The 26027-nt window shown below is 47.0% G+C and overlaps 1 protein-coding gene across 7 annotated transcripts in view; it reads right to left on the bottom strand.

The window, feature by feature from the left end:
- LMF1 (lipase maturation factor 1) overlaps nucleotides 1-26027 on the bottom strand; it is a 175225-nt gene that overhangs the window by 125961 nt on the left and 23237 nt on the right. For 4 of the 7 annotated variants that reach the window (XM_072349084.1, XM_072349078.1, XM_072349077.1 and 1 more), the window contains one exon: nucleotides 3666-3814. In XM_072349084.1, the coding sequence (XP_072205185.1) occupies nucleotides 3666-3814 (149 nt within the window). Of the gene's footprint in view, nucleotides 1-3665; nucleotides 3815-4223; nucleotides 4248-4301; nucleotides 4371-11428; nucleotides 11661-26027 lie in introns of those variants that run through there. The other 3 variants (XM_072349079.1, XM_072349082.1, XM_072349083.1) reach the window with 3 other exon arrangements.

The raw sequence follows: 26027 nt of genomic DNA, 5'->3' as shown, positions 1-26027 counted from the left end.
AGCACAGACAGCCCTTGGGAATAACTGAGGTGGACATCACTGATGCCACACCTGCACTGAAGGCACGAGCCTCCACTACAGATCTGTACGGCCCATGGCCCATCACCTCCATCCCTCTGCACGTGTTTCTGCAGTTACCAGCATGTATCAGTGTTACTATAGCTACACACACAGGTGCTGCTGAAGATCAAGTTCTCACACATTCTGAGCAAGCGTGCACACATGCAGCCTTTCCCTGACACTCCAACTAACGAAGAAACAATTTTACAGCTTACAGATTAAACCCCTGATGGTTTTCCTTGCCCAAGGAGCCACACGATATCCTGGCAGTGCACTGTGCTGGTGGGCATGCATCGTCTCAGGGCTGCACAGGTCCCCATTGCCCCCGGTGCAACTTTTTGTCAGACCTTTTGCAAAACAAGATTGAGAGAAGCATGGATGAATGCAGCTTTAGCTACAAGTCAGGCTTTTGAGTAAGAGGACAGCTCACGAGCATTTTGCTGCCTGCAAGAGAGGAAAACAAAAGCAAACGAAGCTTGTTCATCACAAAGCCCACAGCCTCACAGTGCCTTGGCCTTGAAATGCTGGAAGGCAAGAAAAGGGGCGATGCTGCCCTGTTCCGCTTGCCTGCCTTGAGCCATCATAGCACAGCCACACCAAGGCAAGGATCTCGAGTCACACAGCACTTCTGAGACAAATCAGCAGCAAGAATCTGTTTGCACCACTCATTTCCTACCACGCTGCTCGCTCACACAAAGGGACCGCTATTCTTTTGCCTCTGCACGCTCCTAAGAAGCATCCGTCTTTACATCCTGCACTAATGGATTATTAGGAAGAAATCAAACATATAGATTGAATCACATAATTATGCCTTTTAAAAAGCCAGCAATATTTGAGATCAGCCCAGTGCTTGCTGCCAATCAAACTCCAACAGCAGAGTCTGAACCCTCTCCTTGCCTTGCACAGGAAGGCAGATGGGATGATTTTACCTCTCACATGCAATATCTCTTTTAATGAAGCCCAGCTGGAAGTCCAGCATGGTGCAGCAAGACCTGCCCCAAAGGCTTCCCCAGAGAACTCATGGCAGCTCCTGCCCTCGGTTGCTTTAAGGCAACAGAACAGCTCCACGAGGCTCCCACCAGCCCTGTGGGTTTCTATGGTCTGAAGTGCAGGTTTCTGCTGCAGTGCTTCTCAACCAGCAGACTGCAAAGAAGGGTGCGGGGTGGTACGGGGTGGTAGGGTATGGGAAGGTTTCAAGGGGATGACGGATGTTCCCTGGGGGCAATGATGACAACAGTCATATCAATTTGGGTTGAGTGAAAGTCCTTCAGATCCAGCCCGTGTCCTTGCAGTTAGATTTTGCATCCAGCTGCTATTGGGCTTGGTCTGATCCTTTGCATGGGCTGAGATAAGTGTAGGCACTTTGGCATTTACTTTGGTAGAAAACTCAAGTGTTTTAATGCTCTCTGGTTGCTAGAATTCTGAATGGAAAGAGTTCCTAAATGTGATGCACTGAATGGGAAAAACAAGAGAAAAAGAAAGGGAGTGGGAGGAGGCTGAAATGTGAAATCCACACTTCTCTGCTGTCCCTGATACAGGAGCTGACTTCAGATGGGAATGGGAAACCGAAGTCCTTTACTGGGGTCTGTCACACTGCTAAAGCCAGACAGGCCAACACGTTTCAGATGAGCTTCAGAACTGCACATGACATTGCTCACCCACCAGCATAGGGTGAAACAAAACCAGCCCAAGGGAGGGCTGGGAGCTGGAAGATGGCATTTTGCAGGGAAAGCCATACCCAGCCTGCTCAGCAGCCCCCAGGGAACCAGGCAGGGAAAGCCAAACTTTCTGCGTGAGACATAATCCCCGTCAATCCCACCCCTGGGAACCCTCCCTTCAGGCTGCATTTGTGCACATGTTTCAACCCCTGCCCAGATTACTGAAGAAATCAAAGATTGCCTTGGAGCAGGTGCACCTGCACTGCAGGAGGATGCTTGGGTTTCACGCATTAAACTCTTGTCCCAGTGCCTGCAAGCGTCATTACACCAGCCGAGAAGGAAACATACACATGTTTGGGCCCCAAAACATTAAAGATACCATCAATCACTGATTTCCACTTGCTTGTATAGATCCCCCTTTAATGACCTTTCCATGTTTTCCTCTCCCGTGCCTGTTAGTGCCATACCAGCAACCAGCACACACAAAGGGCTTGAGGGGCGGCACCGACTGCAAAGTGCCCTCACCAAAATAACTGCAGATTTATTACTGGGGAACAGCACAGAGGTAACGATAACACAGACTTCATGATTTTCCTTTACAACAAGCCAGTCCCATAATTCAGAATATATATTACAACAGGAAAGAGCAAAGCAGAGTCTCATTTTATAAGGAAAGCAGGATACAAACTCAGTAATAACACAGCTTAAGTCAGCTGCATTTCCTTCCACTCAGAGCATCGAGTCCTTCTATAATCACAGCTGAGGAGCAGTGAGGCCACACGAGCCAGACATCCTCTGTCTGAGATGGGAACTGCTGCAACCCTGATATTCTCACCAAACATCACTGCTGATAAACAGACCAAATATTACACTCACAGCAATGATCCTGTAGGAAAAAACAACCTGCATTCTGAGTAACCTGCACTCAGGACTTCACTATTTCAGAGGAGTAACAGGTCACCTTGAGGGATCTTACCTTGCAGGATGGAGACCCCTCAGCCCACACTGCAGAGGGTCCATCAGAACAGGGACCCCCCCCAACATGAGTCGCCAGGAATATCACTGAGGGCAGCTTTCCTGTTGCAGACCCAAAGTGCATCAACAACTGCAACAGCTTTTGTGACCATACACTGTGCTTCCCTTGGCTATCACTGTTCCCTTCAAACATTCTTTGCTCTTATTATTAAGAGAGATAATTAAGAGCTTATTGAGTTCCACTGTAGATTTCAAGCACTTCAGGAGGCTGGGGTGAAAGAAGGGCTTTAGAGAAAAGAGACCCAGGGATGTCCCACTGCCTGCAGCATTTCTACAGTGATCCTAAATGAAGATCTGGGGATGTTTTGAAGCATCCACTTGCATCCATTTGCAGCTCTGGACTGCAGGGTAATGCTCTGCCACACCTCTATCTTAACAACCATGTGTCAGTTCCCGATGGATTCTTTTACAAGTGACTTGGGAATTTCCACCAGCAACTCGGACAGTAACACAGCAATTGTTCTCTTTGAAATCACGGAGTAAAGAATGACATTTCAGTAAAGCACACACAAAGACAAAAAAAATACCTCAAAGTAAAGCTCTGGGGAATTACCCACTGCATTGCCAAGTATCTTATCAAAGAGCCACAACGGCCAAGTCTTCAGCTTCACTTCAGTTCCTTCAACAGTGCCAAATCCAAGAGCAGCACCAACGTATCCACGCACAGGAGTAAGCACGTGTTTGCCTTTCTTTAAATAAACACTAACAATAATGACTCTGCAAACAGAGCAAGAAGCATTTCCTGCTCCAAGCTCCTTCCTTATTAACTAGGAAAGTCCTGAACTGGAGGACCGCAGTGCTCTGGGATTTCTGGCTGGGATTGGACGTTCCCATTGCTGCCACCTCAGCAAAAAAAACAAACCAACAACCCAAAGACAAAACCCAAAAGCCCAACCAAAGAGCCCCACTCACCGCTCCCAGCATGATCCTGAAGATCAGCCAGCGGAAGCCCCAGATGACGATGCTGGATGGAGGTGTGGAACGGGGCAGCCGGGACAGGGTCCAGAGTGGGCAGAGAAACATCCCCAGGAAGCCGGTCTCCAGGAGCTGTGACTCCCACCCTGCAGAGAAATACAAAGGCAAAGATTTGCTTTAGAAGTCCTGCAAGTGACCCCGTCACCAACTTTCAATTCACAAGTGGAAAAAGAACGTTAACCCAAGGGAAGGTGGCTCCCAGCTCTGCACATCACACACTGACCAGTCTATATGAAATCAAGTTGCTTTACATAAGAACGTGAGCTTCAGAAAAACACACCCCTGTAAATGCATTCCCCAGCAGCTCTCTCTCTAGCACCCAACACTGTGTTATCTATGCGTGCTGCCGTGGGTTCTGCTGCATATGCCAAACACTCGTGTTGTTTACATGGTTACTTCACCCAGCACGAAGCAAATGCACGGGCTGTTACGAAGCAAAGAGCATTGCAATGTGCAAAGTGACCCAGGAAAATGACATGCTTTTGTCACACGTACAAAACTATGCTGAGCTCACTTTAAAGTATCAGAAGCAGCTGTAGTGGAATCTCATTTGATATATGTGAGGATCCTTACATGAAAATGTAATTAAAAAGAAAATACCAGTCTTCCTCCATCATTTGTGCTTCCTCAAACAGACCCTCCAAGTGCCAAAGCCAGCACTGCTGGAAGGAGAAGTGACGTGCATTGTTAAAAGCAGCTGCACCAGGAAAGCAATGGCTGACACATGACTGAAAGGTTAATTGTTACCCAACCCGGCTGCAGACAGCAGTTATGGGTCGAACTGGCACCGCAGCTCTGCACTTCTGCCCATACAAGAACCCACTGTTGGCTGTGCTTTCATATGTTAATGCTGTGCTCCTCGCAGACACCACTGTGCATGCAAGACACCGAGGATGGCATCTCCATCAGCCTCAGACCCGCATGCAAATGCAGTTTTCTCTGTTTGATTTTTCATCACAGCTCCCAGGAAGGTGTTTGCTTGCAGGCATGGAAAAGAGCATCAAACGACAGAGCAGTGCACAATGTGGGTTACACCCTAAATTCAGGCACTCATGCATGCAAAGCAAAGCCACAGCCCTCCTGCTATGCAGTGGCCTCCAGGCACGGTAGAGCTCAGCCTACACCTGTGCTTTGTGCCCCAAAGCAACAAGCTGGAGGCCTGGCACTGCCACACAGCACAGAGCAGCACTATGGGCACAACACTGTGCCACGATACCAGCAGGGAGGTGAGCACTGTGGGCCAGACTCCAGCTGCTGGTGGGAGATGCTGATCCCCCTGCAGGCAGCACAGGCTGGCAGTGGGCACAGCTGAGCTGGCACTGAGCAGGGTTTGCTGCAATTGCAGCTGAGGGCAAACCACGGTCACAGCAGCACTGCTGCAGACACCTCCATCTAAACCTTCTCCACTTGCAGCTAAATCCTATTCATCTTCAGCTTCTCTGTGCCCACCAACAGCAACGGGCAGATTTGCTCCTGCAGTCGGACCTTTAGTGTTGTGCTGTGCTTTACTCTGCTGCTGACTGCCATATCAGATCCCACCAAACTCTTGCTAAAAAACAAGACTAGGTTGCAGATAGGCACGAAGAGTCTCTGATTTATTAACAATCCTCTTCCGGATGCACTCAGATCCGCTGCTGGCAATGTGGTCACGGGGATCGATTTCCCATGCTAGCACACACCAAGCAGCCACATGCCTCCTTTGGTTCCTCCATGTCTCCAACCCTCCTCTCCCAGCCTGCAGCCACCCACCCACTGCTGCTGCTCTCCCCTTTTGCAACTTCCCCACTTCTGTCATTGCCTCTCCATATTACATTTTCCCTTCCTGCTTCGCTTTGCACATTAGGACCAAGCTGACACCCATCTCTCCCCAGTGTGCATCCTCAATCCTAGCTGCATCCTCCTGCATAGCACCACGACTAAACAGTGAAAAAAATAATCATCAACATCATGAATTTCAAATAATGCCACGCTCTGGGGAGCAGAGGGCACACACTAAGCAGCATAAACCAGACACTGGCACAGCATGGGAACTGGGTACCAGCACTGGAGCGACACCAGTGCACCACGCACGGTGCCGAGCAGACCAAAACCCATTTTAGAAACAGCGACGCCCGCAGCACTTGCAGGCACTGAAGTCATCTCAGAGAGGCAACAAGGCAGCTCACACCCAAAGCCCAAACCAATGCGCCCCACTGATGCGGGGCTGAAATCGGGGCTCACCTCAACCCCATCCCTCCGGCCCTGGCGCACACTGATACTGCTGGGAACGAAGGGGTCACGTTGTTGACCCACCTGCTCCTGTTTTCTTCAGTTGGATCTAGTCAAATTTCAGCAGCTGCGGCGCGGCACAATGCGCCATTGTTATCTCCAGCACAGCAGGAGAGGGAGCCAATTTCTTTTTTTTTTTTTTCTTTTTTCCCCTTTAGGAAATAAAAAAGAAACAAACTCCGCTGCCGATGGTGGCTGCATTTGCCTCCTCACACGCGTTGCGGATGTTTGTTCCACGCTCCCAACTCGATGCAGCAAAATCCATCCTTTGGTATTTTCGGAGGGATGAACTGGGGAGGGGAGATGGGGACAGGAGGACAGCAGGGAGGAGAGGGGAGCAGGAAGCAAAACACAGACAGCCTCCCATTTTCTTTCTAAGGGTTTTTTTGAAGAGTTTTTCTTCATAAGCAAGTAAAACCATGCCTCCAAATTTTCAGCTAGGAAATTTAGTTAAACGTGAAGTGATTTCTGGAGTCAGAAACCATCTGCTGCTGCTTGGGAGAGGAGCCACGAGAGTGGCTTCACCACATTCCCCAGGACAGCAAACATTGGCAGGAGCATGTCATGCATGGTAGAAAACATTGCTGGTACTTAACGTGTAAAAATAAAAGGCAATTTGGTATGAATGAGCTCCCTTAAAGTCCAAAGCAGCACCGTTATCTCCCTATAGAGAGTATTACTTCTAATGGAACACAGATTATATGGCATTATATCATTAGGGTTTCCAATTGTCATCTTCATTATTTACCATCCAACACATGATGACAAAAAACACCTTTGGACTCACAGCAGGACCAAAGCTGCCCCAGAGCCACAGCCCCTTCCCACACTGCAGCAGGGCAGGATGCCTTGAGCAGAGGGTCCAACGCAGCACAGGGCAGTCAGGCCCAAAGTCTGTGACATCTCTTACTTTCTATTGAGCTATTTTGTTTTTCCTGAGAAAAACTCCTTTGGTCAAAACAAAAAACAAACTGCAGCACAGCTGCAGTATAAACAGCTCAGAGAGTTTGTTTTTATCAATTCCCTTTTTTCACCCCCTGAAATAGGGGATAGGGGGTAACAGCAAACTGCTTCTCTCTGCATGTACGTATCTGCACATAATTTATAGAGGTCGTGCCTGCACAGCACAGCCAAATGCTCCTGCCATGTACACACATTTTATGGCTCTCTTTGCAGCCAGCACGCAGCAGAGCCATGCAGTGCACAGTGCAGCTGTCCCCGATGAATATTGGGTGTCACACTCACTGGCAGTCAAAGCAAGGAAGACACCCAATACTGACCGACTTATGCTGGAATTACATTCACTGCTCCTCAGCCTCTCCTCCCTACCTCCCTGAAATGTAGTATGATATAATTTACGCTGCAGCATTAAAACACCTGTTGAGCACGGCCTGGGTTTGGCTGATGGCTTCAGGATATTCTGATTAAGGATGGCACGTGCAACAACAACGAGCAGCTCAACCAACGGGGGCAGAGCTGTGCCCAGCACTGAGCACTGCACCCCACAGGCTGCTCTCACACCACTCATCCCCAGAATCCTCCCCATCGTTTCCTCTCCTGCCCCCCATCTGCTCCCAACCTCCTGCTTGCAGGAGCACAGAGCCAAGGGAAGGAATGCAAAAAACCAGGCTGACAGATATTACCTGTAAAGAGCCACATCATTTCAAATTGCTTCCCCAATAGGCCCTCTAACAAGTTAAAGTGCTAATTACAAACGTCAGCCAAATACAAATGCCATTTTAACCTTCCACACCAAAACCCATCACACCACTATCACCAGTTTCAGATGGCTTTGGCTGTCACACAGGGCTCCCTCCAATGGCTTGACTCCCACCTGCTGAACACACCATTCTTTTCTTAGGACACAGAGAACAACACCAATACAACCCTGGAGAGAACAGATCAGAAAGCCACAGGAGCAGCGCTATGTAAGTTTGAACATGCACAGTTCAATGCCGAGAGCTTGGGCTGCAAGAAGGAAGCCCTGGAGATGCAGTGGAAAACCTGCTAGTAATGTCACAGAGCAGCCCTGGATCTCCTCCATCAGCTGCAGAGCACACTCACAAGGCTCAGCTTTAACTTAATTTAGGTCTTCCAGACACCCAGGAAAAGCCATGTTTACAGCATCAGCACTGCGTGCAAATCCATCCACAGGCATCTTCCAAACTCACAGCTTGCAACTCAGAGCTCTGAAAAGCCAGCTCACTACCAACCCAAAGAACCCTGCTTTCCTTTAAAACTCTCTCAAATCCCATGCATGTGGATATCTCCCAGGCAGTGATACTACAATTCCAGGCAGCCATAGCACCCTGCATCCCCTTCGCTATAGCACAACACAGCAGAGCAATAAGAACCCCTTCATTCTGTACTCGCTCTCCTGCCCCCCAAAAAAACCCAAGTGCAAAAGATGCTGACCTCAGAAGTCCATCTTAACCAGGATGGAAAAAGGAGGAAAGATGATTTAAAAAAAAAAAAAGATATCAGTCCGACACAGTTCTGAAGAAAAGACAATGAGGAAAGAAAATGATTTATTGCTTCTCAGCCTGGTGGTGCCTTTCACTTAAAGACCTCAGAACAAAGAGCAAGCTCTCCCAGCCGCCCGTCCCCTGGGGTCTCTTTTCAAAGCCATGACAGCCCTGGCTCAGAGGGCTGCTGGACAGTCCTTGGCCATCTTATCCTGGGTGAGAGCAGACAGCCTTGCTCCTGCCCCAGGACAGGCTGCAAACACCCCAAACCCAAGGTGTGCACCAGCATCCCACAGCCAAAACTCAGCCCCATTCATTTCTGAGAACATCACCCTTGTGCATCAAGTGTTTCAGAAGTTTTGCTTGCCAGAGATCTCAGACCGGAGATGCTTCATGTTTCTGCAGGCAATAGAAGAGTTGTTCAATGTTGTTGGAAGGTTTGGAAAAAAACGTTCCCAATAACTTTTGTTCTTAAAAGTATAAATCACACAGAAAAGAAAGAAAGGAAAAAAAAAAATTTAGCATAAAAACTTTTAAAAGCTTCCAAGTGCTCTCCAGGGTAGTCATTAGAAACTACTTAGGTAACAGGAGGGTGATAACAGTGAGTTAATGCAGCGTTAAATTAGCCCTCCTTCCATGCAGAACTTTAAGTGACAGAGGAATCAGTTGGGAAGATTTTTTTTTTTAATTTTATTTTTTAAATAATGAAGTTAATGGATTTCCTGTTTTTAGCTCTGTGGGCGGCTGTCATTTTGAGGGATCTGTACATACTGTATTTAATTACTCTGTCTTAAAAGTAACAAAAAAATACTTTCGTGTGTTCCTATGAACCCACCAGCACCTCCCAGGAGTGGCCACCAAGGCAAGAAGAACACCCAGAACTGCCCAGCACTTCTCTCCTGCTCTTGGCCTTCCCAGCATCAAACCATCCTTCAAATCCTTTTCACGGCCAGCTGCTACAAGGCTGGAACCACACAGTCTCATGAACTGAGGGCAATGAACATCAGGAGGGGCTCACAGGGACTTCTCAGAGCTTCCCACCATCCTGCTGCAGTCATGGCTGAGATTGGTGCTGGGCTACATTAACAACAGCATTGCCAGCTCCCCAGGACTCACCTCCTGCAGCTTGGGATTCTCCCCATACCCCCCTGTTTATTACATGCAGGGGCAACGATGGCCAGCAATAAATCTGAACAAAGGTCACAGTGCCTTAAGCTGGGCACAAAGATGAAGGGAGAAGGAAAGCTGAGCATCCTGCAATGGTCCAGCAAGCACGAGCCACACATATAACTTTGTAAATGAAACGGGAAGGGACTGAAAGGAGATGCCAAGGAACAGAGCTGGAACAGCAGCAGAACAGAAAGGAGAGGTCAGGAACAGTCAGCAATCACTATACACTCCAGTTCTGTGACTGGAAAAGCCTGAAATCCATCATGCAGTGGATACTGAAACCCAGGAAATAAGGGTGCTCATCTCCAGGGCTCAGCTCCTTCAGCATAAGCTCATTCTCAATGTGCCTTTCCTTCTTGCACCAAGAAAGTCTTAATATGAATAGAAAGCCAGCAATTTCCACTCTCAAGCAACCTGTTGAACACATTTTATTTGTTCTTTATACAGACAGGACCCCTGCAGTACTGTGCCATGTGCCTGTGGAGCTGAACTGCTAAAAACAGGTGTCTGTTGGGTGTTAAATCTATCTTCGGGCTGCTTTGGCAGCTTAAGAAACCATTAGCAGCTGTTAACATGGTTAGCATGGCAACATAGGAGCCTAACAGCTCAACCAGCCTGCTTTCTTCACCATTTCAAAACTATCATTTCCCGCTTGTACACTTCAAGCAAGAGCAAATTAAAACCAATACCATGAAAGCACCTGGCAACCACTTTTGCTAGCAGACAAATTGAGTCTTGAAATAAAAATGTATTAGACAAACTTTACCCGTTGTATCACGTGAGGGTCCTGCTGCCCTTAAAAGCTCACATCTCAGCCTGGTGTGAGCACATGTTCTAACACCAGCATCTGCAAGAGATGACAAATACCCACCAAGGGACGACTCTCTCATCCAACTTCCCTGTCTGCTTGAATTAGATCTCTCATTCAAGACTTCTAGTGAGCTTACCGCCTTTAGAATACCAAGTAGGAAAAATAACCTCAGTATTGAGCCCACTAATCTCAAACCAGAGCCACCTGTCTCAAGGTACGTCTCCTCAATGGAGAGAAGTGAGAAGATCACGGGCAGGTCACAGCTAGCTTTCAGGCTGAACTGGGCAGCATGGTTTAGTATTAAACATGGAGATTGGTGGCCCTGCCTGTGGTGAGGGTTGGAGATTCATGATCCTTGAGGTCCCTTCCAACCTGGGCCATTCTTTGATTCTGTAAAATGCAATCCTAGAAAGTCAGGTCCTGCTGGTAAAGGAGAGCCGCAGAGGAAAGGAGAACACAGTGGCACTGCACACTGGTTTCATATGTGCTGTTCTTACCACTGCACAGACCAGAGATGATTGCCATGGTTGAGGCAGCACAACCATTTCCTACCCAACCCATCACCAGACGCCTACAGACCTCAGGTTTGCTGCTCACACAGCCCTCCTCCTACTGACAATGAGCATCTAACCCAGCAGAGGCAGTGCTTGAGCCACCAGGAGGGGAAGGACCAAAGGGCTTCTTCCCTTTTGGCTGCAACAAAGTCCAGGAACTACTTAAACCCACATGTGGGACTTCGTTACGATCCTTCCATGTCTTTTACACTTGTGACCTTTCAAGGCCAAACAAAGAAAAACAAAAACAACATTGGACACTATTTATACAAGACAGCATGACAAAAACACATTGCAATATCTCTAATATGGATTTTCTGCTTCTAGCTTTGCCCATAGCTAAGCCTATTTCGAGGGATTACAGTAAGAAAGCTGATACTGCTGCATCCTTTAAGACATCCCCTCAGCCCCAGCAAAAGAAATGGGACTCACCATTCAGCAGCATCACTCTGAAGTAACTCAACTAACGAAACCCCAGTGATGTATAAAGCTGCTGTAATTCAGGAATGGTTTCATCCAGGCATTTTTCAACATGAAGAGCTCAGAAGCAGCCAAAATGACTAATGGGACCTCAACACCCACAGCTTTAACCTCGAAGAACAAAGGAAGAAAGAAGGAGCAGGAAGAAGGAAGACCGAACGCGGACCTCAGGAAATCAAAAAGCTGCTTTCAAAACCCATCTGACTTTAAAAAGATCCGATGGATACGTAGGAGGAAGCAGCAGTTTTTTTAGCAATTACGGGACAAGTGCCAAAAAGTCAACGGTGTTAGGAAGTTGTTCTCTCCCTGCACAGTACAAAGGGATGAGCAAATACATAAACAAAGAGAAATGCTGATGTCCAGAGGCCTGAACTACGCGCCAAGCAATCTGAGTGCCGAAATCCCACTGCTGACACAAAGAAAGGGTTTGAACTGGATCAGCAATCACTGAACCCAGTGCTGGAACAACTAAGCTGACATACAGGACATTGAAAATTATAAACAATACAAGAAATCAGAAATACTTTAACATAATTCTTTCCAGCCACAGCGACTCTTGCACTGTGGATCTGTAAGGGGCCGAGCAGAGCTGCCTCAGCTCCAAAGCCAGCATTTTCAGCTTCAGCAGAGCAAAAGCAAATCAAAACACTACAGGTCTGCAGCCAAGATTTCACACGATGACCTCTCCTCCATCCCGCAGAAAGGGTTACAGGAATTCTCTGCCTCAATCAAACTGCCCATCAGTCTTCATCAGGACACACCGTGGGGAAATAAAGAACTACAGGAGTCTGAGGATTTCGGGTCATTTCTTTGGGCTCTTTTTATCAGCCTGTCAATATCGGACTTTGGCCCTGAGATGTGTGTGCACAGCATTCACCCAGAGACACTTCCATGGGCATCAGACATTGGCGTGAAGAAGCCTGGCTCGCTACTAACAAACTAACAGGAATCAGTGCCCAATTATAACATGCATTGAAAACACAACTTCTGACCCTGTTTTATCAGCTGATAAAAAGGGTAAATGTAAGTCAGGTTTCTGCTGATTAACAACCAGATGAGGCATTCATTAAGGGTTGCTCTTAATAACAAGCCATTACATTCCCTTGCAACACGTACCGACACTGTTAAACTTGGAGATCTCAGATGCTGGAAAGAGCTGGGACAGACACCCTCATTAACAGAGCCAGCAGCTGCTAACATCGCCATGGATTCCATTTTAGGAATAAGCAACTTTCAGCACCATAAGAAAACAAAAAGACAAAGCAACACAGAGCACTGTTATTTATTTTGACAGCTGTGGTTTCACTGTTTTAACTGCTTAGGATGGCTGTAAAGGAAACCCTGAAGTGTTCTTGGTAAAAGTAATGAAGCCTCGCTGAGCACAGCCTGGCTCTGAGCAGGAGCTGGGAAGTCCCAGATGCAGGTTATGGGGCTGGGGACACAGTGCGACCCCTGGGGCCAATGAGGAGGTTACACAGACAGAGCCCTGGCTTGGTGGGAAGGGGGGCTTAGCATTGGGTAACCATGGCAACAGGCATCCCACTGCCACCACACAGGTGACACCAGCCTGGCTGGAAGCACAGCCATGGCTTCATCATTTCTTTGTTTTGTTTAACTAAATACAAGATCCTATGATAAGGGCTCACAGCAGACCCAGGAGGCAGACAGAGGCTGTGGGGACCCACCACAACCACTGTACTGTCACCACCAGGGAAGGAAGCAGGGGGGACAGAGGCAGAGCATGAAGGAACCCTATGAGGGAAGGGGAGGAGAAAAGCTTTGCAAAGCATAGGCTGCCTCAGGCCCCCACAGCTCTGCCAGCCTTCCATCGCATGCCCCTCCAAGCAGCTGGAGAGCCCACATTCACTTGGGACTGCAGCAGGTGCACTCAAGACCTGAGCTGTCACACTCAACTGTCAGGAGGAAAATTTGATGGGAAAAGTATCAAGGGAACGATCAAGAAAACCTTGGAAAGGAAATTAAAACATATATGTTCTCACAATTACAATCCACTTCAAACTTGCGCTAGCTGAAATCTGTATTTACCCAAGGCAAAGTAACTGCATAATTGCACTCCTCAGAAATGTCTGCAAGACCAAACACGTGCGCTGCGGGAACAGCTGGCCCTCCACTGCGGCTTTAGGATGTCCATTGCCTCAGCTCACCACCCCTCCTGTGTCCTTCCATCAGTGCAGCGTGTGGCTTTGCACCCTTCCAACTTTCCATTATCACGAGTGAGAATCCAGCCTCCTGTCTGGCACAGCTGGCTGTGATCCCAGCACACAGCCTTGGACCTGAAGGACCACTCCTGAGCCCACATCTCTCACTGCCATGGACTTTCAGCAGCCGTCACCATCCCAGCTGTGGCTGAAATCCAGCCAAGGTGATGAGATCCTCTCCAATGCAACACCCACAGCTACATGCAACAAACATGCTCTGAGAATGCCTCTGCACAGCTTTACTGACATGACCAAGGGGCACAGAAGAGTTCCTTGAAGCCCTACATATCTGAGTTCTAAAGGAAGAGCAATAATCTTCTAAGTCTTAACTACATTCCAGGAGTACAGCAATAGCCTTTCCTAGCCCTCCGTCTCCCACAAGGCACAGGAGGTAAAGCTAACTAACTACCCACAGGTGCAGTGTATGTTATGTGAGCAATCAGATGTGCCAGCTAGTGCTGGAATACTACAGCAGCAAAGCCTCATCACCTGCCCACAAGTCACATGCAGTGGCAGCACCAGCAGGTTCAGAACTACAGGGTTCTTAGTTCCTTTTTTTCTGCCCCATCCATCAAATCAATTTCCCTTGGCAGGGAATTAAGCACACTAATTATTTCTGTCCCTGGCTATTCCACCCCCTCCAGCTACAGCGTCCGGACAACTGTTGCCACTACATCTGCAGAGCAGGAGAAAGCTATGGAGGAATCCTGAAACTCCTGCCACAGTAATGTGATGAAGAATAGCTAACGCTTTAAGCTTTACCATTCTGTTTTTAATCACATTTACATCCCATAGCAAGTAACAAAACAGCAGTAACAGACAACCCTAAACCCAGCCCCGTCTCCTATCTCCTATAGCCAAAAGATCATTAAAAAGAAAAACCACAACAAAAACAAACAGAAACCAACCACCACCACCACTATGTCACAGGATGCAATCCTACATTTCAAACTTGCTAACAAATCAGCTGGCAAGGCTTCCACTACCCTGCCCCCCCCAATGCATTTTTGCAAGTCATCAATCCCTTCCCCGCTTCATACAGCTCTCAACAATCATTTACTCCTCATCCTCTCTGCTACAAACACAATCGATTGCACAGTAAGTTTCTGTGCAATTCAGATTTTGCTCCATTTGTAATCGCGAGCTAAACCTGTCGGAGCACAAAAGCAGCTCACCCAAACTGACAGCTATGGTTTAACCAACACTTGTTTGGTGCAAAAAACCAAGCAGTGCTATGAGCATGGGGGTTTGCATGGACAACGCACTGAGAAAGACGTCCCAGTGCCCACACAACTTCAGATCATGTAACCATGCAAAAACAACATCCTTGCTCCTCTAACAGTGCGCCTTGGCCGTTTAATGAAGCACACGGAGCCGGGCATTCCTGCACACCTATTACCAACTGTAGACCAAGGCCCTTCTCTAGCTCAGCTACACACATCACAAAGCCTTCCTGTTAAAGGAGAGGAGAACAGTAACATGTTTTGCTGCAAATATGACCATTCGTCAAGTTGTGCTGAGAAGCCGCCAGCTGGAAGGATTCCGAGGTCGCACGATAACGTAACACCGCGTGCAGCAACATTTTCCTTTCTCCTCTTGCCACCCCAGCACAGTCAGCCGTGATGGTGCTGCCTGCAGCCTGGGTGGTGAATTTCCCATAGGGGTGACATCAGATTCACTCACGAGGATATTCTGTAGCATGTCATTAGAGTTTTTCCTTCTAATTTGAATAAGAGGGTTGTTTTTTTTTTGTTTTTTTGTTATTTTTCTTCCTTTTAATTTTTATATAAACCACTGAAATCAACCACATTAAAAATAAAATCACACAACAGTGACAACTGATATTAAACAGCTATTCACATATGTCCCAATACCACAAGACCCAGCTCTCCCCGCTGTAGGAAATCCAAATGACTTCAGTGCATAAAATGAAACATATGAATTAATCACTGCTTTTTTGTTTTTTTTCCTGCCCTCAATCCACAACGTTATTAATTCAGGCTGAAAATACACGTGCTCCAGAACAAAGAGTTACCCAACAAGGGACTGTGAAGCTCGTAAGCATCCACCCATTGCAAAGCCAACCTGGAAAGGCAAAATCACAGGTCCTGCTTGGAGGGTTACCACTGCAATGGTTATCAGTGCTCCAGCAAAGCAGGGCAAAATATCCTGCTTAAATGCTGATGTTACAACTGGATGGAAGCACCTCTGAGAGAGATGCTCGAAGAATGCATTTCCTTTACCAACAGAAGTTATTATCCACTCTTTGATGTGAACCTTCAGTAATTAAGGAGGGACTCGTCAGTAAAGCTGAAGGCTTGGAGCTTCCTAAGTGGAAACATGTGGGAAGGTAGCCTGAGCACAGGGAAGGCTTACTGGAGTGATTTATCACACACCTGAGGCTCTGCAATGCTCACACCAATAAGTCCCTGGATGTAAGGGAGGGAGGGGGGGGAAAAGAAAAAGCTTTATTTAAAACTCATTTCAAACACAGTAAGAGGACCAAGAGCAATTCTAAGGCATCTGCATTATTTGTCAAAATAATGACGTTATAAAATAGCCGGTGCTACATGTGGGAATGTTTAAGAAAAGATGCTTTACACACACAGTTATTTTGCTCTAATAGTTGCAGCGCTGCTCAGCGGAATAGAAAGCCCTTTAAAGAGATCAATAGCTGTTTAGCACAGTGTATCGCTGCAAACAGCTATCAGGGAGGATAGGCTCAGAGTGAAGATGAAACTTCTTAAAACCTCTGCCAATGCGGAAAATAGTCCTGCAGCTCTTTGATATGCATTTACAGCTATGGAAAGCAAATAACTCAGCACAATACTGAGTTATTCCTGTAGTTAAAAACAAACAAACAAACAACAATAAAATCCAATCACTTGTGAGGTGATTGAGCTTCCATTCCTGCGCTTTGATTGTTTCCCAGGATGAGGGCTCCCATGTGGCACAGAGCTCAGATGGGCACTGCTTTGCAGGATGGATGCAGGTGGGAATGGGAGCACCTGTGGCTGATGCCAGCAGGGGCTGAACACAGCAAGCACCAGCTCCAGGTCTGCACTACGCCTGGAGTTCAAGGGACTGCAGAGCCCTCCTGCACCATCAGCCAGACCCTCCTCTAATAGATGCACACTCAAAGCACAGATTTTTTGGCAGTTATCCTTGGTTGGTGGGATCATCTTCAAAGCAGGCTGTAACAAAACCGTGCCACTGCACACAGCTCCCATGGGCAGCAGCAGCCCAGGAGGCACTGCCATATCCCAGCAGCTTTATACCTGCTGCTGCTGCCCTGGGGCCCCAGCAGCACGCTGACTGTTCTGGCTTCCCTGTGCACAACGCCAAGGACACAAAACTGAAAACCCCACTATTTCCAAGCACAGCTCCAGCAATAAAAGAAGCTGCTGGTAACTGAGGATTTAGAAGTGAAATAAAACACTCAAGAAAGATATCCGTGTACAGGCTAATTTTCCAACCAGAAAGTGCTGACCCTTAGAGAGTGACATGTGTCGTGAGTCTAATTTCATTTGACTTCAAAGTCACAAAGCAGAAGTTCAAAACGCTGTTTGTAGCCGTAAGTTAAGAGTTAAAAGCTATTTAAAAAATAAACTAGAATACATACACTGATTTCTTCTGGATATAAATCCAAAAGGTAAGATTGCGCAACACCAGTACTCCATATTTAATAATAACAAACAGATGGGAAAATATCATAATAAATTACTCTAACTGTCCAAGCTGTGCGCCAGAATGCCTTGGCCAAATTCCCCTGCTTAACTATCTATATACCATGCACAGACCTCAGAGGACTCCATATTCCCACAGGCTGAAATCAAGCCACTTTCTTTAAAACAATAACAACAAAATCACTTTGAGCTTCACTACAGGGCTGACAACACTGCAAAAGACAAGCAAGGATTTACCAGAGCTGTGCCACTTCACAGCACACAGGCAGCTGCAGGACAGATCACAAGGTACCCAAAAGCCAGGATGGATGGGCCCTCCTTGGTCTTCAGCCTCCATCTCTTACCTTGCTCATCATGCCTCTACCCAACAGAGCCATCCTGACATTCCTTATTGAGATTGCTCATTGCTTATTATTGCACAGATTACCTTTCACCCCCTCTTTTGGGAATTCCAACTTCTCCCTGAGAAACACTGGTTACAAATGGTAAATCAAGAAGTAACCCCAGACTTCCCCACCTCAGCTACCTGCCTCTCTGTAACCCAGAACTGTTTAGACCAGTTTTAACAGTGACTATATCACCCAAAAGCCTCAAAGCACAGGATGGAAGTCCAAACCCCAGAACTAAAACGTTATTCTAAGCACTGTACCTTACCCAAACAGCAAACGCTCACTCTTCAGTAGTGGCTTTACACGTCAATCTGGAAGAACCTTGGGGAAAGCCTTGTCCCCGTTTTATGTAAAGAGAAAAAGGATGCAGAAGACAAGGTCAGCAAAGCACACACCAGGTGCCACTGGCCGATGCTAAAGCACAGCATCTCCATCCACTGCCCTCCCCAGCAGCATGCCTGCAGCTCCGCAGCCATCACCCACCTGAGTCTTGCTACCAGTTTCCCCAAAATGTGAGGTTTTTCACTGAGGAATTATGACTCAGACAACTTTGGCACGCACGCAGGAACACCACCACAAATGGAGATGAAAATACAAGGGAGCTGCAATAGAAACGTCAGCTGTTCCAAGCCGAGGTGAAAGAGCCAAGGCACTGCCAACACTGCAGAGCTGGAAGCTGTGAGGTGGAGCTGACTTTGAAATCCTGACACTTATCTCTTCTGACTAACATAAAATATGTACCTTGGCTCCTGCTCGCTTCCTATATACGACTGGGAAGAGGATGGCTTCGCACTGCGGTTTCACCCAGTTTAGGAACGGAAGAGAAACCCATGAGAAAATCATTTTGCTAGACTAAAAATAAATAAATCCTTTTTCTTTTCCTATTGTAAAGAGTTTAAAGGAATATGGTGGATGCAATCAGGAGGCGGTCAAATGTATTCATTCGACTCCAAAAAAACAGAAGTTTAATTCCACAGATTGTACAAAGATTTAAGTTCACAACCACCGCATGGTCATTATTATGGTCATTATTATGTGTTCTTCCCACAGATCAATTTGCTCAGCAAGGGACGAGGTAAGGAAATGCAGTTGTTAATAAGCCTAGGGATAAGATCTCAATTTGGTTTTGAGATGCTGCAGCTCCATCTTTTCTTGCATGCACAAGCACACGTTTTGCTCTATGTGGAACCAACACCGTCACTCTGCCCTGCAAAACTTGCCTTTTTAATTAAAAAGACAAATATATTAAGTTAATTTCCCCGATCCAGAAATCTCTCCAAACGGCTGCATTCCCACAAAGAATTTCCATTTCAAGGAAGCAGCATTCTCAGACAAAGGAGCCTTAACAAGAAATCCCTGGGCAGTTCCTTTCATGTGGTCACTTACTTTTGCATCAGTTTCTGCAAAGACAGCGAGGAGTGACAGTCTGTTCCTGCCACGGGGAGATGAAGGGCTCCAGCACTTCAGGAGGAGATCAAACTTAACCTCTGCCTTTCATTTCATTACCCAGTGCCAGCGCTTCCAATAGTCTTTATATGTGGAGGGAACATAAGAAACGCAATAAACATCAAAATAGTTTTGCAAAGAAATACACAGCATTGATACGTAGCTTTGTTAGCACGCAGTACCATCGAGCAGCCAAACAAATACCCTTAAAAGAAATAAAGAGCACAGTCTTCCTCTTCTTCCCAGTAAGAAAAAGGGAGACAAAAGGAACAGACCAGAGCACACAAGGATGCATGTCCTGAAACCAAACCTTTGTTCTATTGGTCAGGTTGCTGGATTTAACTGGGTTTTAATGCTTAGTCAAAAATGTTCCTGCCAGCTACAGATAAATAGCAATATTAAAGCACTCTTCCTCCTTCAGAAATGCCATTTCCATTTCAGTGCTGTTAATGGTCCTCTACACCTGTGGTTGTGCACTTAGGATCTTGCAGAGACACTCAGGGGAAGTTGCAGTTTTGTTGATGATTCCCAAAAGTGAGTTGTTTTAAAGCCTACGCCAATTAAAAAGACAAAAGATCTACACTGCTTAATACAACCCCAACTACAGCGCATTTCTGGCCAAATATTCCTCATAGAAAGCAACCAAAATCTATGGAGCTCCACTAAAAGCGCCAAACACCAACATCAAATCCAGAATAAAGGATCAAGAAGAACCCAGTAGATTTGGGCTCCTTACAAAGGGTCCCAGAGTCAGCTCCCTGCTCTCACTGACCTTTCTCACAGGTCCCCACACAGCCCCATGCCCAGCTCTGAGATACCAAACCCCGCGGCCCCAGTCCTTCAATCTGCAGTTCTGCCATATACTTGGGGAACAGCCGCCCAGGGCCAAACCGTCCCCAATGAGCACAGTGCTCAAAACCTTTCATTCAGAGCTATAATCATCCTCTATAAATTACTGCCATAAAAGCTTCAGGTGGTGTAGATCAGGTCAGAGAAAGGACATTTGAATGGTTAACCAGACACAGATAAATCAGGTGTACATTAGAAATGACAGCATGATTAATGAAAAAATAAAAACGCCAGCAGTCCCTTGGATGTCCTTTAGTTTATTATTATTATTACTCAGGGATTACTCTGAACATCAAGGTTTATTTGACTTCAGAAAAAGACAGAAAAATAAAAACAAAGCTCGTCCTGCCCTGCCAGGCTCAAACTCCTGATGAAGGCATGCCTTGAAGACAGCTCTGCCCATCTCCCATCCTCCGCCATCAAAAGCTTGGCAATACTGCAATGAGTTTAAGTAGCCCCTTGCTGAGAGGCATCAGCTGCCGAAGCCAACAGTGTCATGGAGCTAACCCACTGTTTTCCCTGGATTCTCCCCAGCTCGTCCTTCTTGCTAAAAACTCCACCATCTCCCACATTCCAGGTGCGTAATACCTTAGCTGGCCATTTGGCTCACAGCACAATCACAGCAGACCTGACTTTTTTTCTAACAAGTAAAACCAAGAAGACAGACGATGCTTGGGGCCATCCCAACTCTTAGCATTTGTGACAACTTGCAAATATTGTGGGGAAAACAAGGCTGCCATTAGCCCAGGTCACCAGCAGGAAACAGAGCAGCTCGGACACAGTAGCACAGTGAGCACTACAGCCAGAAGGAAAGCATTGCTCAGGAGCAGAAAAAGCATCCGTAACCCATAACGAGGCAGAAACAAAACAAAGCTCAGGTCCTCTGCCATCACCCCACAGCTTGAGCAAAGTCAGGGTGCTCCCTCCTGCCCCGTTACCTTTCCCAAACCCATCTGTGCTGCAGCCCTGCATCACGTGTCCCTGCTGCTCCTTCGTGCTGGGTCAGTCCTGAAGGCGAGCAGAGCAGTGCAGCAGCCAGGCAGGGCCAACGAAGCTCTGCTGAGCAATGCACAGAGCTGAGCGCTGAAGTCGTTAGCGTTCCCAGGGGCTTTTCCAAGGGAGTAGGGAATTAATCACACTTGCCCAGCCACACTCCAACTGGGTAATTACATTTGACCTTCCTAAGCTCCCCAGACAAGTGGATATTGTGTTCAGGTTGCCCTGTTTAACGTGCTGCCCACGTGCATTATGAGGCCGTGCTAACCATCACCCGAGCAGTGGGCAGCACTTCCCTCACCTCTTGTGAGCTTGGAACAGGTTTGGGATCCTTTGGCAAAGGAAATGCCTTCCTATCGCACAAACAAGTAGCAATCAGTCTGAGCTGGAATGTTTGGACATCAATCCTCCTCAAAAACACTGAGGAGGATCAGTCAGAGCTATTGTTCATTTGCACCTCTCTGAACAGGACACTAAAAATAGGCATACCTAGAGATAAAGAACTAACACGTCTTCTGCATAGGGAGCTGTAACTGAGAATACTGCACCAAATCACAGGTTAACAGGCTGAATGCAAAGCCAGCATAAGCTCACGAGGGCAGATAACGGGGATGCTGCCATGAGATAAGGAGAAGCATCAGCTTCATGGCACACAAAGTCAGCACCAGTACTGAGCTCAGGTGTGTGTTTGAGGAGATGCATTCTTAAATACAGGGAACTAAACTGCATTATCTTTCTCCTATCACTGAGATGCCCAGATTTAAAATAAAGAGACACAGACATTTTCTTCATTTTATTTATCCTTGTTAGAAGGATAAAGGGAGACATCAACACCACTGGCAATAAGCACATTAAAGCCCCCCACAATGCATTTCAGAAGAAAATGCAGAGGTTATGATGCTTTGAATATGATACACCTCGGCTATTTGCACACGCATTAGCACAAGCAGATGCTGTGGTTATAACTGTCAATCACAACACCTGCTCCAGCCAAGCCAGGCGCTGCCATGGATCTGAGACAGATCTGTGCATGCAGCTGTGTCACTGGACCCCCACCAGCTAAAAGCTACATTTAAGCTAAACACGAGCAGCACAGACTCCAAAGTAGGATGCAGGTCTGTCAGCTACACCACAATGCAGTCATTAAGTCCAGACAACGTTTTCCCAAATCATGGTGGACAAGGATCCGACTTCAATATGGAAGTGTGATTTAGCTCAACCTCAGCAATGCATTAAGGCAAGAGCCTGACTTAAGGAGAGCCCTGCTCCTGCTCGGCACCCAAATCCAGCTTCACTTTTTCTAAGGAAAACCTCTGCCTGCAGAAAGCATTTCTGTTTGTTTCCTTTGCATTAAAGCTGGGACAAAAGTCATCCACAAGAGCAGCAGAGAAACAATCTGCTTAGGGAAAGGGCTTCCCAGTATCTGCAAGACCAGCGTTCCCATTCCACCCACTTACATTCCTGGATCAAGAGAAAATAAAATCACATCCGCGGGCCGGCACTGCTTACACAGGTCGGCAACCAAGCAACATGGCAAACTGCTGGGAGAGAATTACTTGTGCAGGGAAATGGTGCTTGGAGAAGTCACACGTTCGTTCCAGCTTCGCCATTTCCATCAGTCCTTGTTAAGGAGTGTTTTATCCTTTAAAAATCATTTGCATAATTGCCGCAATCAAAGGCAGTACTTTACAGTAATGACTTTAATGGCAGATTTTTCCTTAAACATTCTTTTAAGGAGGTGCCTTCCCAGGCTGGTGCACCCACATGTGGAGAAGGAAAGGCAGGAGGTGATGCTCAGGAAACAGGAGGGCTGAGCTGCTTTCTGGTTTGTGCTTTGTTTACAGATCCCTTTTTGATGCTCAAAACGTACCTCACACCAAAATCTGTCACTTAAACAGCAATCTAGTGCATATATGGGAAACATCCTGGGTTGTTTTTTGCACATTTTGACCATATGTAATCACGTTATGGGGGAACTTAGCTCCTTTCCAGGATAAAACAAAGTCTTCTAAGTGTGTCCATGTCTCACCCTGACTGAAGGTCAGCAATGAAAAGTTACAGAAATATAAAGCCTGTCGGGCGTCATTCAGTGCATACAGCAGTGGCTCCTGGGCACTGGGATGTGCCATGAACAGCAGTCAGGCAACACAAGCCCACCAGAAAAACATTAAGCTTAGATTACAAATAGTGCATTATTTCATGTTGTTGGATCAGTTGCTGCTGACATCCACGAACAGACAAGGTACCCCACCAAAGAGATATCTATGAAAGGAATTGAAGGTCCTTTCTCCAAGACTCTGTTTTTTGGGGAGGAGGCACTGCAGGAACCCAGATGAGTAGAGCAGCACAGGGGCGCAGGGGAATGTGCACAAAGGTGACAGCTGCTCTGCATTCCTACAGCACAGGACTTGCTGCAGCAACTTTAACGAGCTGCTTCAGCTGAAGCAGGAGCCCCTGCCTGCTACTCTCAGCTGCACAGACATCTACCCAAGAATACTCAGACAATAACTACAGAGCTTTGGTAGCGCTGTAAATACCTATTTAAAACAGGCAAGCACCATTGGCCCAGCTTGGAAAATGAAGCCAGACTTGGAGCTCATGTGATGGCTCCAAGGGGAAACCAGCAGCAGAAGCCAGCAGGGTTCCACTCTTGCTCCCACGTGCCATCCCAAGGTGTGCACCTTCTGCACTACCCGCTGCAATCCCCAGCATCACCCATGGATGCTCTGCACATGAAGCTCTCCCGGGGCCCCAGAGCATCCCTGCTCCGGTCCTCATACACACACCTGGGGGGAGGACTCCTGCTTAATTGAGGTTCCCAAACGAGAGAGAGAGGCCCGGATGAAGGCACACTGCCCTTTAATGCAGGTCTAATTACATTAAAACAAAACGCTCTCATGAACATGGAGAAAGGCCGGGGAGAGAATCAGACAAGCTATAAATTAAAGCAGAGGATATGAATACCATGCAGGCTGCAGTGTTAGGGTTAACGTGGGTCTGGAAACAGTTTAGGGAAAACCTGGTGTGACTAGAGGCCAGCTCCGAGTTTAGTTGCTTTGGGCTAATCGTTTCCTTCAGGCAGGCTACTCCAGCACACTAATAGGTTTTAATAAAAACTTCCAATTGGGCCAGTAAACCCCTCATTAAGCTGTTTTTAAAGCATGAATTTAAGAGCGGCGAGGGTAAAAGGTCACGAGGAGTATTTAATTCACAACGGCTGGCAAAAGGTGCTGTTGTGATTGAAAACACCAGAGTTCAAGTGTCCAGGGCCACATAAACATCCGACTCTGTCACTAGACCTGGTTAAGTGACAGCTTGAAAAATAGATTTAATAAGACAGAGAGAAAAGTTTCCCACTCTTACACGAGAAATAGGAACAGCAGATCACGGTAATGGCCAGGAACAGGAACAGTCACTAAGCCAGCTCAGCTCTCGCCTCACAGCAGGGAAGGATGAGGAACAGCACTGCAGCTATCTGGGTGCCTGACCCACTGCTCCTCCCCAGAACTCAGTAAGGCCTCATGCTGCCATCGAGCCAAGCTCTCCAGGAATACCAGGGAGTGTTCTGCATCCCTGTGAATTTGCTCACCGTGATGCTTGGGTCATCTCAGCCCCATCAGCAGGCGCTGCAGATAGGTCTGCAAGCACGAGTGGCTTTGCTTAGGGCACAGCTCAGCCCACAACTTACCCAACTTCAAGCCTTGTAAGCTAAGTTTTAGCCTTGCACAAGCGAGGTTTGACCCAAGTGCTCCCAACTCTCATTTTCCTCTGCAGCCACTGCTCTGCTCACAATGCAGTGCGAACTCACAGGAAAACTTCAGCCCCTTCCTTTGGAAAAGCACGCTCACAAAGGAGAACATCTCAATCTCACACTGCGAGAGCCAGAACCCCAGCTGTGCACTCTAACATTTCATTTTATGTCAATGCACATCTAAAATTCAAGATCCCTGAAGACCTTTTAAAAGAAAATTCTCTTCGGAACAATTTGCATTGAAGTACAGAGTGAGGATTTAACAAGTAATGGAGAATTACATACACTCCGCTCTCAACTTTTTATTCTACCTCTAATCAAAACACACTTCAGCTTAAATTCTGAGATAACAGATGCCACACAAAATTCGGGAGCAGGCAGAGATAGGGACTAGTTTATTATTTGCTTATTCCATGTTTAGAGGGGATAGAAAAAATTTGGAGTTTAATTTGACGTTCAAAGAACCTCTAACTGTCCTCCCTGCACACCAAAATTAAGATACTTCAGTGCAAGAGGAAAAAAGCTCTTATTTTTAAAGCATGCTTCCAATTCTGGCCATGCAGTTGGCCTGCACAGAGTATAGAAGCGAGGCTCTCTGGAACCATCCCCAAGGAAACATTTGCTTTGGCTCCAAATAGGACACTTTTGTGCATCAAGAGTCAAATAAGATCAGCTGTTTCCCAAATCCTCTCTGTTTAATGAGCCCATTGATAGCCCAAAGGTAAACAGGCACATTTCTGATTTTTTTTTGCATATTCCTTACTGGGAATTCAAACTGCTGCTCTGAGAGGTGTCTGATGAGCACAGACACAGCGACCTGGAGTCAGAATCTTTGCAAACGGTTGCATCACATTCCCACACTACACCTGGATTTCTGCTCTAAAGGGAGATGTGGCAGCCTGCAGCAAACTGAGATCTTCGCAGCCCTTCTGCAGCTCTGCTCGGCTCTCTGTTGGTATCCCACAGCACCGCAGCACTGCTGCAGCACCTCGGACCATGCACTGCACTGTCAAGCTGTCTTCTGAATATCTGGAGTTACTTAATGTAGTAAGAACAAAAGAAAGAGGGCGAGAAACCCTGTACAGGAGCATCACCTTCTTCAAAGCCCCTGTGAGAGCAAAGATGTTAAATCACTGCACAAACCAGGTTGAAAAATCTCAGGGTGTCTCAGACAGAAGCACCACCAGGAACTCTTGCTCCAGAATAACATACCCT

The sequence above is a fragment of the Excalfactoria chinensis genome, chromosome 14 (assembly GCF_039878825.1).
Source record: "Excalfactoria chinensis isolate bCotChi1 chromosome 14, bCotChi1.hap2, whole genome shotgun sequence".
NCBI lineage: Eukaryota > Metazoa > Chordata > Aves > Galliformes > Phasianidae > Excalfactoria > Excalfactoria chinensis.
The sequence above is the reverse complement of the archived record's forward strand: the minus strand, read 5'-3'. Positions and strand labels throughout refer to the sequence as shown.